The sequence below is a fragment of the Myotis daubentonii genome, chromosome 13 (assembly GCF_963259705.1).
Source record: "Myotis daubentonii chromosome 13, mMyoDau2.1, whole genome shotgun sequence".
NCBI classification, from domain to species: Eukaryota; Metazoa; Chordata; class Mammalia; order Chiroptera; family Vespertilionidae; genus Myotis; species Myotis daubentonii.
In genome coordinates this window covers 59,393,687-59,406,841 of record NC_081852.1, presented here as the reverse complement: position 1 = coordinate 59,406,841, position 13,155 = coordinate 59,393,687, and the positions used below count along the sequence as shown (strand labels likewise).

Genomic DNA, 13,155 nt, shown 5'->3' with positions numbered 1-13,155 from the left:
ACAGACTTAAGGGAGAAGCAGCCAGCTGGCTCAGGATAAGGACCACAGATCAACTGTTTTGAAACTAAAGCAATTATTTGAGAAAGAGATGCCCCACCCTGAAACGTTCTTGCTCAAATGCCTGCAAACACAGGACCTGGACCTGGGCCTGAGGGGGACTCGGGGGCCACTGCACAGCACCGCCCCACTCACGGGACTCAGAAAGGCTCCGGTTAGGGGTGGGTGGGGAAGCTTTCCAGGAGGCACCAGCCACCTACCAGGGCCTTTGAGCAATTCCACGGGCCCAGGGGAAATACCAGTGGGGCGGGTGCTGCACAGGAATGTGGCACGTGTTTGCTGCTGCAGCCCAGCTCTGACCATGGCCCAAAGTCTGAGGATCTCATTGCTGGACCAGCTACAGGGGAGAACTGTGATGGTGCTGGTGATGGTGATGTGATGATAGTAATGGTGATGATAATGGTGGTGATGGTGATGGTGGTGATAATGATGGTGATGGTGATGGTGGTGGTGGTGGTGGTGGTGGTGATAGTGATGATGGTGGTGGTGATGGTGATGGTGATGTCTGGGAGAGAAGCTTGGTTGGCTCATGCACCCCACTCCGCCCTGGGCCTAGGATGGGTGCTAACACATGGTAATGGGTGCCAATCAAGCCCTAGTTCTCAAGAGCCTCATCTTGTCCTCTCCCTCCCAGATGAGACCTGCTGTGAGGTGGTGTAGGTCCAAGCAAGAGGGCCCATCTTGGCCTTCACACCTGTGGCCTCTGGGTACTGGCTCTGGGTAGATCCATGGTCTCTGACCCATGGCTCTGGCCCTTGGACCAGGCAGCTTTGGTTCCATCTCAGAAGCACCTGGTTGGGCTGCAAATGACCTGCCCACTGGGCCAGCCCAGGCGAGCTCCAGTAAGAGGAAGTGGGAACAGGCCCAGGTATGTGAGGGAGGGGGCTACCGGGGTGGGAGACACCAGCCACCTAGCTAGCCAGGTGACTGTGGCAGCTTTCGTTCTAGCCATGGGGAGTTCCCATGAGTCTCATGTTGTAGGTGAGACAGAATGAGAGATGACAAAGGCATAATTATGTACCAGTTGAAAGAACAGTGCTGGACAGGGCTCAGCAGGCTCTCCTGTGGCTTCGGGGGTGAGGAGGTGGGCCATGAGAGCTGGGACTTGGAGAAGGTTTCCCGAAATACTAGAGGGGTCAGGCTAGTGAGGCACCTCCAAGGACCAGCACAGAGACCAGTACCCTGAAGGGAGGTGGACACATAGGTCACCCCTGCTTAAAGCATTCCTGCTGCCCCTCCTGCTGGCTCATGGTAACGCAACTCAGCTCCAGAGGTGGTTCTGGGTGGTTTCCTGTCTCCCTCCATGCCACCACCCTGCCCATCTAACCAGTGCTTGGGGCTGGCTAGGCCAAGGGCCAGGTGCTAGGTAGGCCTGGCGGTGGCTATGGTGCCCACAGCAGGGTGTGAAGGCTTTAGGAGCGAAGTCCAAAGGCCTGGGGAGAGGCTCCTGGCCCTGTTTCCCCTCAGCCTGGGGTCATTCTGCAGCCCCTCCCTAGTCCCATTGGGCAGCCACCCACGGCTCTAGGTTCTGGGAATGTTCTTTCCAGGGACCAGCACACGGTCACGTACCGCCATGCACAGGGCTGGCCCTTGAGGGGGGCACTAGAGGAGGGAGCACTGGGTCAGAAAGGAAGGGGCATATGGGGGTCAGGACCCCTGGGCTGACCAGGTTCCTGCAAAGAACACCGGCACTTTCATCAGGGGCTCTGGAAGCTCCTAGCGCCTTCTTGAAACAAGACTGGGGTAGGGGAGCCAGTAGGGAGCAGATGGGTGGGCAGGTCTGCCAGGCGGGGCCCCAAACAGCCACCTTTAAACTTCAAATCCACCTGTTGTCTCTTTTAAAGTTTCTACCTTGTAGAGACGGATTTGTAAAATGGCTTCCAAGTTCACTTAAAAAGTACACAACACAGATGGGGCTGAGGCGGGACACACTTCTCACTTGCCCTCCCCCTCTCAGCTCTGTGTTCCCCAACACCCACTGTCCCATCAGGCTCCCCTCCAGGCTGTCGTCAAATGTATCTGCCCCACCTACCTCCTCCATGAACACCTGGGAGCCCCCTTCCTACAACACTGGGTACCTTTCAGAGGGTCCCCTTCTGTGCACCCCCCCCACTTTAGCCCTGTGTCCAGCCGCCCACACTATCATGTGGGGCCCCTTTCCCTCTGGGTGGACGTCTGCTCAAGCACCACCCCTCCCGGGAACGCTTTCCTAACACCCCCATCCACACACAGCTCCCCTGTGCACACATTGACACACCCCTACCCATGATATCCCTACCAGCCCGGGGCTGACTCAAACCCTGGCTCCCTGGTCCACGGTGTCCAGGAAAGGCAGTGCGCAGCAGGCAGTGGACAGCCTCTGGCCAGTCTCCCTTCCCAGTGCCAGCAGGGGTCCCTGTTGCCTGGCCTTTTTGCTCCAATGTCAGCCCCACCCAGGTGGGAGTGGGGACTGCAAAGGCCTGTGGGTGCAGACAGTAGGCAGGCCCCTCTGGGGGCTGAGCTGTCACAGGGAGGGGTTGGCTGACCATGGAGAGGTGGCGGACTCAGATACCTGAGCCCCTCTGCTCTCCTCCTACCCCAGCGCTAGGACCTCTCCTAGGGCTGACTGATGCTCCTTGGGCCTCATTCTCCAACCCTTACAGTTGGGGCGGTGAGGCACTGCGAGGTCCCCGTGGCCTTCCGTGGCTCCGCCCCCGGCTCCTCTAGGACGGCTCTGCGCCCCGCGGTCGCCTGAGGGCGACCACGAGCAGAGCCAGGTTGCCCTAGGGTCCATGGAGGCGCCAGGGGTGGCGGCCATGACGCAGGGCGGGGCCGGGCGGGGCCTGGTGCGGGACTCGGAGGGGCGGGGTCTGGCGGCGGGCGGCGTCCGGGTCGTCAGGACAACCGGCTGCCGGCCAGTCTCCGCTGCCCAGTCAGGCTCAGCAAGCCCAGCTTAGGGGGCGGGCCGGGTTCCGGGCAAGGTCACTGCAACAGGCTGGGCTCCGAGCGCCAGTGCTCGGTAAAGGCGAGAGCTTTAACTGGGCGGAAGGCGCGCGGGAGCAGGACGCAGTTAGGGGTACGGTGTGCGCTCCGCGCCTCCACCGTCCCACTCCCCATAGCCGGCCGGTTGCGCGCGCCGGGAAGCCCCTCTCTCCCTCGCAATGTTCCTTCATACTGTGAACTGGCCGCGTGGCCCTCCGGCCGCTCCGGCCGCGGTGGAGTAGCTCGGAAGACACAGTTTCCGGGCGATCCAGGCGGCAGGGTCGCGACTGAGACTTGCAGACTGGATCACCCTCCCTTACCCTGGTGCGAGCCATCCCGGGCGCACCGGGAACCCAGAGCCCGGCGCACATCCCGTCGTAACCCAGGAGAGTGCCTAGGGCGCGGGGGTCGCCAAATGCCCCCTAGGAGCCAAGGAGAGACTGGGCCGCTGCGGCGCTCCTCCTGGTGTCCCTTCGGCGCCCCGCGTCTTCTTGGCCCGCCCGCCCGGCTTCCTGCTCGCTCCGCCGGGACTTCCTCCCCGCAGTGCAGGGTGGCCACTGGGCGCCAGACCCGGAGGCGGGGGACCGGACTACAGGGATTGGGGGGCGGAAAGGAGAGGAGGAGACCTGGGTCGGGAGGGGAGGCGCCCCGGAAGGCCCCGGGCAGGGGTGGGGGAGGGGCCCTGGAGCAGGGCCGGGGAATGTCTCCGGCCGCCCCTCGGCTCCAGCTCCCGGACCCTTTCGTCGGACGCTCGCGGCCAGCGTACTCGGGGCCGCGCGCAAACCCTGCCCCATCCCGGGAGCTGCGCAGTGCGTTCACGCCCACCCAGCTCCGGAGGCAGCGCGGCCCCGCGTGCGTCTCTGGGAGCCGGGTTCCGGGACAGGGGCGCCGGCGGGTGTCCCGCGCGCCCTCCGCGCCCCCGGCCCGCGCGCGGTGGCCGGCCGAGCGGGGCTTTGTGACGTCAGGCGGCCGGCGGCGTCACGCGCGGGCTGACCCGGCGGCGGCGGCGGCGGCGGCGGCGGCGGGCGGGCGGGGCGGGCGGGGCGGCCGGGACGCGGGAGCATGGAGCCGCGCGCCGGCTGCCGGCTGCCCGTGCGGGTGGAGCAGGTCGTCAATGGCGCGCTGCTGGTCACTGTGAGCTGCGGGCAGCGCAGCTTCGCCGGGATCCTGCTGGACTGCACGAAAAAGTGAGCGCGGCGGGGGGCGCGGGCCCTGGACACCCCAGGAATTCCCTCGAGACTCCCCACCCCGCGCCCAGAGCCGGACCCGGGTCCAGGGCAGCGCCGGCGCCTGCTTTCGGTTTCCCCAGCCCGGGCTTCGGGCCGCCGTCACTCAGGGGCGAAAGTGGCTCCCAAAGTCCTTGCTACTTTTCGGGCGGGGGGCGTGGGGCGGGTGGGGCCTGGGCGTGGGGCGTGGGGCGTGGGGCGTGGAGCTGAGTCCCCGCGCCCGGGCCGGAACTCCGCGCGTCTGCCATAATTAACGCACTTTTCTTTGTTAGACGCACTGTTGAATTCAGCTGTTTTGAGAATTGTCATTCGTTGGGGGTGGGGGGAGTGGGTTCAGATGTGCAGGACTTGCCCTGTCAGTTACTCACAACTGCTGCTCCCCTGGCTGATGTCACGGCGCCGAGGCGAGCGACTGAGGCTGAGGTTTAGTTTGGTGACCAGCAAGTCAGGTCCAGGGTGCCATTTACAAACACCCTGGGGGTGGGGAGGGGAGCCCCCCGCGGCGCAGGAGTGAAGATACAAGTTGTGCTGGTTTCTCCGGAGCTGGGTCCCCCGCAGGCCTGGGGCAGGGCCTTGCGGAGACACTCGCACCTGTGCGCTGCAGGGCCTCCTGCTGCAGGAGTCTCCTGGATACAGTGTCACATGGTGGTGCGCTGTCGGCAGATCAGCGATGAGGCATGCACCAGGCACTGAGGTCTGGGCGCTCCTGCTGGGCCTTATTTTGAGTGTGGGCCCTGGAGCCGTTTTCCTCGCAGTGGCGGCCGGACTTTTCCCTGGGTGGAGCGGGTTTTGTTCCGGTGGGGGGGAGGTGACCGCCACTCTCCCACAGTCACCCTGCTGGCATTATCTCTCATTAGATGTGCCAGAAGCCATTTATGCACGAGTCACGTGACTTAACATAAGGCCTCCCGGTGACTATTGTCTTGCTCGGAGTTGGCTGCCACAGAGAGCTCAGTGGGACCAAGTGGCACCTGGGGGCTGCAGCATGGCCACCTGCAAGCTGCCAAGCCTGTGCCCTGGGGCGTCCCCTGCCACGGATGGCCACCACTTCCTCCCTCAGGCAGGGCTGCAGGCCTGACCCGTCCCTGCTCCTGGGTCGATGCAGGGCTGCACGGCCTTGCCTCCTTGGAGAGGGCCACTTGCAGCAAAGGCTCCCCCACCCCATTACTGTATCTGGGCTTCCTGAGTGGATCAGAAAGGCTCTGGGGGCCACCCTGACTCATAGCTGGGGATGTCTGCAGAGGCGGCAGGCACCCTCCCTGAGGCCTGTGGCTAACTTGGGTTGTAGATCCACACTTCCCCACCCCCTTCCCCACTGACTCTGGGAAGGAAGCAGGCCCTGCTGGGATCTGGCAGCTGTAGGACATGTGGGCGTCAACCCTCCTGCAGCCACGTTGGGCTGTAACCAGAGCTGCCCACAGAACCAGGAGCTGGGCCTCAGTGGACACAGCTCTGCTCCGCGGGGACTCTTTCTGACTTGCGTTGCCCCCTGCCCCGCCCTGTCCTTGTGGAGGATCTGAAGGTGAACCTGGCCTCCTGGCCCCTCAGCCCTCCGAGGCTTGGTCCTAGATCAGTGCCACTGCTCTGGCTCCTGCCCGCCCTGGCCTCCTCTGCCATCTCCTGGTTCACCTGATTCCACTCCTCTGCCCGTAATATTACGATGGCTGTTATGATGGCATGCTCGTGTTTACAGCCTACTTGTCGGGCAGGGTCCAGAGGCAGCTGACACCCTGGCCTGGGTGATTCAGACAGTGGGGGTCTGGCCTTGAGCCTCAGCATCCACAGCACCCGCCTGACCTCCCCGGTGCCACTTTCTTCTCAGTGTCAGTATGTGACGGTGGCAGGGCTGGGTGTGAGCACTGAGGAGCATGCATCCCTGATGACTGCCATGTATTGGCAGCGTCCTGGGTTCCCGTGCAGACCTGGGGGCCTGGGAGCCCTGTGCAGTAGCTAACCCGAGTGTCTGCTGGAATGGAGCCATCCCCTGGGAGGGGCCATTCCCACAAATTCCTGGTGTCCCTCCTGTAGGGGGGCCCAGCAACCAGTGTTCATGGTTAGCCTTTGGGAGGTGGGGTCCCTCCCTTAGGGCCCTGGAAGGTTGGTTCTCTTCCCTGAAGGTTGGCACAGGGGAGAGGAGCGGGCAGGCCAGGTCTCAGCAGGTGCAGGTGCAGAGGTGGGCCGCGTGAGGAGCGCCTCCACCTGTCCGTCGTCCATCTGAGTTTGAAACGTGCTGCCCAGCTGCCGTGTGATTTTAACCAAGATCCCCAGGGGCTCAGAGTGCCCACCAGCTCATGGGTTTACATACATTCATTGTGCACCTACTGTGTGCCAGGAAGTGGGCTGTCCCAGGCAGACTACCGAGAACGGTCCTCCCAGTGTCTCCACAGGCACAGTAAGGATGCAGATGGCCCCGACCTGCCCTGCTCCGACTCTCCAGGCTGGGTGCAGGGTGGTGTGGGCATTTTGTGGGTGGCTTGGGAGTACACCTCTAGTTGAGGATCTCGAGTGGGGTGGCCCTGGCTGAGGGGTGGCCAAGGACAGCAGAGGCTCAGAGTGGTGAAGGGATGGTCCCACAGACAGTGGGTTTGAGGGCCAGCTGCTTGCCAGGCCTGGCCAGCCCAGAGCCTCCTCCTTGACCTCCAAGCCGGTGTTGCTCAAACTTCCCCAGGGTGCCATTACCATACCAGACTCTTGGGCCCTCTGCTGGAAAGGTTGGGGTTCAGGCCTTTGTGACCCACACTCTACCCTAGTGGGTTGGGACCCAGGCTTCTGGAGACTCAACCAGCCAACAGTCCCTGGGCAGGAGAGCACCCACTCCATGCTGGGCACACCCACTGTCCAGAATGGAGACTTGGCCGCTGCTGGCTGCTCCTGAGACATTCACTGGACAGATTCCTGGTCCAGAGCCCACTGCACACACCCTCCCCACCCTGGGGAGCTCGATGGACTGAGAGTGAGGTGTCCCGTGTGTGATAGGGTGGCATGACCTACAGCCAATGGGCAGGTGCCACTCAAGGGGACCTGGCTCTAGTAGCTGGTCTCCGGAGCTTGTGCCAGCAGGTGACAAGGGGTGTGGGCTGGGGCCTAGCCTCATGCTGCGGGGGAGTCCTCAGGGGCTGAGAGAGGGATGTAGTCAGCTGAGTTTTCTTGAAACGATGCTGATGGTTATTAAACCTTTTAGTCCAGGACTCTGGGGCCAGCTATGACCACCTGGTCCTATGGCTGTCCCTGGTGACCCTGGGGGAAGGGTGGGCTCCCCTGTGTGGCCCTAGATGAGGGGATACTCTGGTGTCTAGACTGTGACTTCCCCTGCAACCTGTTTTCCCCAATTTCCTGAACAGAGGGGGACCCAGAGGCCCCCATGCTACAGCAGGCCTGGTATCTATCCCCTGTGGGGCACTGCCGGCCTGGCCAGAGCTTCTGTCCTGGGCACAGGACAGTGTGGGCACAGCCCTGTGGGAAGGGCCGGGCCCTGTGGGTGAGCCCTAATCCATAGCGGTGCCGTGCCTGGTGCCCCAGGGTCCAGTAAAGGTCTTCCTACTGGAGCCAGGCTGCTGAGGCCCTTCGGGGGAGAGTGGCCTGGAGACAGCTGAGCTGGGGTGTGAGCACAGGCCCGCCTGGCTCTCTGGCCTCCCTGAGCCTCACTCCCCTGGCCATAAACTAGGCTGGCGGTGATGACGTGCACCTCATGGGGCTTTTGAAAGGGTTTGGGAGCTGGATCCCAGCAGCCCGGGGCACCCACTCTGGGATCCGCAGCCAGGGACTGAGCCGTCCTGCCCCACCGGCCGCTGTTTACCCACCAGGCAGTGGTGGGTGTGGCCTGGGCAGGGCAGCAGCTCCGGGAAGGAAGTATGGCTGCTTGTCATGCCAGAGTCACGGGGCCTTCCCTGTCGGCAGCGGGGCCTTCCACAGGGCTGCACTGCTGTCTGGAAGGCTCCCCCCAACCCCCGGCCACAGCTCTGGGCTGAGGGGCATGCTCACCGGGGAGAGCAGGGGCACGTCTGTTCCCTGGCCCTGGGCACCATGCGCCAAAGCTGCTTCCCAATTTGATGAGCCAGGCAGGGAGGGTTCGGCTGCCACTCTGGCCTGTGCCTGGTGGGTGCAGGCCAGCCCACCCAGGGGCCCACACTGAGGGCTCTGGCTCCGGTCTAGGTCTCTGGCAAAGAGCCCTTTATCCATCCTAAACATGCAAGGTCCCCCCTGAGGGGCATGTACCAAAAATGGGGGGGGGCAAAACCTCCCTGGACCGAAGCTGTGAGGACTTCAGAGATGGGTCCACTTGCCCTACACCCCACTCCGCAGTCTGTATGTGGCGAGAGATCACCTAGGAGCCTTGTGCCCTGGGCTGGTTGGCCCGGGCGCAGTCTGTGCGTGGGTCCTGCTGAGGAGGGCTGCTCCAGCACAGGCAGGTGGTGTGGGGGGCAGGCCAGGGGCTGGGGGCAGGGAGGAAGTAGAGGCCAAGGAGCGGGTGTGGGCTGGGTCTGAGTGGGGTGACAGCACAGGGGCCTGGGACAGTGGCATAGTGGGGATGCAGATGGAGAGGAGGGTGTCGGAGTGGACCCCAGTTCATGGTCTGAATGCCTGTAAAAGGTGGGCAGGAAGTGGGCTGTGGGGGGGGGCCTTGGGAACCACCCTCCAATTCAGAGGTGTGTGGTGGACCCCTGGTTTGTGGATCCCCCAGACTGTGGACCCCCTGGATTGATAGGGAAAGTAAGGAAATTGAAAGTGTGTTTTGATTCCCAGGCTTTACCAGTGGTCTTGCATTAGACACAGACTGGGCAGTGTTCAGAGGGCAGGCGTGCCCTCCACAGTTCATGTCCTCAGCATCGTGACAGTAAGGACCCCGGGGGAGGGGGCAGCCCCGGGGTCACGCACTCGGCCTGTTTCCCGCGGCCTTGTCATGGCTCTGCGTTCCGTGTTTCTGGTGTAGCCTGCCCCTCGCTCCTGGCCTGTTCATGTCCCCGTCTGAGGGTCGGGTGAGCCCCCCGACATGCAGGGAATGGTGACGTCATGCGTGGTCAGCCCCTCTTAGCACCCCTGGGTTCGGGAGATCAGTCCGTGGAGAGCATCTGTAGATTGGAAAGCAGCAAAGCCATTTATCTTTCCTTCTCCCTGATGAAATTCGGAAAGGAAGGTAAAGATGCCGCGTTCCAAACCTGGTTACTTAGAACTTGGCTCTAAAAGTCTATTTTTGTGCTTCACAATAACAGCTTTGAGCTAAAGCCGTCTTTAAATTAAGTCACATTTGTTTCAAAGTGAGGTGTGTTCGCGGGGAGGGGAGGTGTGGACTCTTGGGGCTTGTTTTTCACTGTTGGAAACAGCGGTTCTCAACCTGTGGGTGGCGACCCCTTTGGCGGTCGAATGACCCTTTCACAGGGGTCGCCTAAGACCATCCTGCATATCAGATCTTTACATGACGATTCATCACAGTAGCAACATGACAGTTATGAAGTAGCAACGAAAATAATGTTATGGTTGGGTCACAACATGAGGAGCTGTATTTAAAGGGCCAGAAGGTTGAGAACCACGGGTTTGAAACAATGTAGGTGTATCCAGGCTGCACTGCAAGTGGCTCTGAATCAGATGCAACTCCCGACCATCACAGCTCACGGGCCTCGAGAATGGGGTGACAGTCAGGCCTGGGGGTGACCCTGTGCTCTAGGAGGCACACAGACTGGGCCCGGCTACATCCCAGATCCTCAGGCACTGGGTCCGAGGGGATCCCCAGCGTTGATCCCACGCTCCCCCTGGTTGCCAGGAACTGAGATGTGGGCGCTCAGTGGCCTGGATGCTGGTCCTGTGACTTATGAGCTCACACCGTCATCTGGGAGGCAGAGGGCCCCCAGCACACTGGTGGGAGTCCCAGGTCAAGGTGTGAGCACCCAATCCTGCGGCGCCTGGGAGTGGGGGGTGGGGGGCCCATCACCATCCTGATTGTCCTTTCTGTCTCCCCTGCCAGGTCCGGCCTCTTCGGCCTGCCCCCATCCACTCCACTGCCCCAGGCCGAGGACACCCCTGTCAATGGCTGCCAGGGCCCAGCCGCCACAGAGGGGGACCCAGAGGCAATGCAGCTGGGAACAGGCCCCCCGCCGCCTTCCTGCCCTGAGCCGCCCCCGCCCCTGGTGCTGCCGCTGCCCGCTGGAAGCCTGCCCCCCTTCCCGCCATATTTTGAAGGCGCCCCCTTCCCGCCCCCACTCTGGCTGAGGAACACCTACCAGCAGTGGGTGCCACAGCCACCACCCCGGACAATCAAGAGGACAAAGAGGCGCCTGTCCCGCAACCGTGACCCTGGCCGGCTGGCCCTGAGCCCCATCTGCCTGCGGCCACGGCGGGTCCTCTGCGAGAAGTGCAAGAGCACCCTGAGCCCCCCAGAGGCTGGCCCCACGCCCCCGGCCACCCCCCGGCCTCGCAGGAGGCTGGGCAGTGGCTCCGACCCAGACAGGGAGCTCCGCAAACACGAGGACCCAGATGGCGGGGGTGAAACCGCGGCCTCGGCCACCACCAGGAGAAGCAAGAGGGAGAGGCGGGAGGAGGACCAGGCTCGGGTCCCACGGAGCCCGGCCATCAAGATCTCCTACAGCACACCTCAGGGCAAGGGCGAGGTGGTGGAGATCCCGTCCCGCGTGCACGGCTCCCTGGAGCCCTTCTGCCCCCCGCAGACCCTGCACGGCGCCCCGGACCCCGAGGCGGCTCGGGACAGGCCACCTGACGGGCCCTCCGCCTCCATCCCGAAGCTGAAGCTGACACGGCCCATGCCCCCCAGTGCTGACCTGCCGCCCCCCAAGATCCGCCTGAAGCCCCACCGCCTGGGCGCTGGTGAGCAGGAGCCTGTCTATAGGGCTGAGCTGGTGGAGGAGCTCAACGGCCGTGGGCATGGTGCCCAGGCCAGCTCCCCTGCCCACCCTGCCTCTGGCTCCGCCCACGGTGCCCTGGCGGACTTGTCTTCGGGAAGTTCTGGGGAGGATGACGACTTCAAGACGTGTCCCCAGGGTAAACACGGGCGCCACAGCCTGGCCTTTCTTGCCAGCTGCTCTGGGAGCAGGACAGACTGCACCAGGGATTCGCTGTGGAGCAGCGACAGCCTGGACGAGTCCAAATCGTCCAGCTCCGAAGTCACGTCGCCAGACACATGTGACCTCTCCTCTGGCGATGGCGTGTCCGTGCCGTCCACCTCCAAGCGCGCGGGGCAGACGGTTCCGCCCCTGACGGTCAGGCTGCACACACAGAGCCTCTCCAAGTGCGTGACCGAGGATGGAAGGACCGTGGCCGTAGGGGACATCGTGTGGGGTAAGATTCATGGTTTCCCTTGGTGGCCAGCACGTGTCCTTGACATCAATCTTAGCCAGAAGGAGGACGGGGAGCCCTCTTGGCAAGAAGCGAAAGTCTCGTGGTTTGGTTCTCCAACGACATCATTCTTGTCCATTTCCAAACTCTCCCCTTTCTCTGAATTTTTCAAACTGAGATTTAACCGTAAGAAGAAAGGGATGTATCGGAAAGCTATAACAGAGGCCGCCAATGCCGCGCGACACGTGGCCCCGGAAATCAGGGAGCTCTTAACCCAGTTTGAAACATGACTGGGGCTCCCTGGCCAGGTGAGTGTGTGCGCGGAGGGCGGCCTCCTTCCTGGCCATCCCCAGCTGGCATCTGGGTTGCTGTCCCTCTGCTCTGGGCCCGGCAGGGGGTGGGGAGGTCTCCTCCCCATCTGCCTCGCTGCTCCGAAGGGAGCCATCTGGAAAGTCGTCCTGCGAGCTGGCCGCGCCACCCGGCTCTGCAGAGCACAGGAGACGTGCTATACACGTAGCTGCCGGCAGCCGCTTGTTCAAAGAACGGAGCTCGTTTGTGTTTTGTGACCATTTTTCAAAATGCCCGTAAAGGGGTTCCTCCCTCTGTCAGCCTTTGGCAGAAAGGGTGCATTTTTTAAAGGTGACGGTTTTGACTGATGGGGGAGTGCAGGGAGGGGTTCCTCTTCTGTCACCGTTCTGAGGGAACGCGCCTTCCTGTGCCCTCCTGCTCCCCCGCAGGTCAGGGGCAATTCTGGGGTCTCCGCTTGGCAGGAAGGAGCAAGGTCATCGAGCTGCCTACCCTCAGATGTAGCCCCACCCCTCCACCTGGTGCCGGGGTAGACGCTCTTCCGTCTGCAGGTGGCTGGGTGCTCCAGGCTTCTGGAGTGGCTCTGGAGCCTGTCCCCAGGCGGGGTCTCACCCTCCATCTCTCCCTTCAGGAGAACATTGTAGGCTCTCTGGTCACGTACCTTAGAGATTCTGTGAGCTGGGGACTGTCACCATGTGGGGTTGGAGATGTCACCAAGGGCATGTCTGTGGTCATCCTGTGGGGTATCGGGACATGGCCAAGGGGCTGAGGCCACCTGCCACGAGCCACCCGTGGGCCCCGAGATGCTGGGCGTGTCCCCATCTGATGGCTTCCACCAGCTGGCGCCTGGGTGACAGGGTGTGTCCAGGGGCCACTGGCACTGCTGAGGACAAGAGGAGTCCTCTACCCCAGCTGGACTTCTTCCTCGGTCTTCGTGACCTTCAGATGACCTTGTCTGGACTGGCCTACCTGCTCACCCACCTGTCTATGCCACAGTTTCCCAGGTGATGAGCCATCAGGCCTCAGCAGGGCCAGCTAATGTATGGCTGGGGAAGGAGTTTGTGGGGCACCTGGCAGAGCTCACTGCTGCACCTCGTGCAGCGGGGATCCCAGGGTAGAAGCCATGTTGAGGGGCTTGTCCCCACCCTGTCTCCCCACCTGCTTCTGTCATCAGGCTGATGATCGCCTTGAATTGCTCTCAGGAGTCTGGCACAAACCTCTCCTCTCCCGACCCAGGCACATCTCCCGCCAGTTCTGGGCCTTCCTGTTGGGTGTGGGCGTGGCCTCGGCCTGGCAACATGGAGCCAGCGATGGTCTCATG

At 62.7% G+C, this 13,155-nt stretch overlaps 1 protein-coding gene across 6 annotated transcripts in view; it reads left to right on the top strand.

Moving 5' to 3' along the window:
• The first annotated feature begins 2,965 nt into the window (after positions 1 to 2,965).
• The window catches only part of PWWP2B (PWWP domain containing 2B), a 53,667-nt gene continuing 43,477 nt past the window's right edge, over positions 2,966 to 13,155 (top strand). For 2 of the 6 annotated variants that reach the window (XR_009448285.1, XM_059661667.1), the window contains exons 1-2: positions 3,142 to 4,205; positions 10,204 to 11,531. Coding sequence is in view for 5 of the 6 variants with exons in the window: in XM_059661667.1 (XP_059517650.1) it covers positions 4,081 to 4,205; positions 10,204 to 11,531 (1,453 nt within the window). In the remaining variant the exon portion in view is untranslated. Of the gene's footprint in view, positions 3,113 to 3,140; positions 4,206 to 10,203; positions 11,837 to 13,155 lie in introns of those variants that run through there. The other 4 variants (XM_059661665.1, XM_059661664.1, XM_059661663.1 and 1 more) reach the window with 4 other exon arrangements.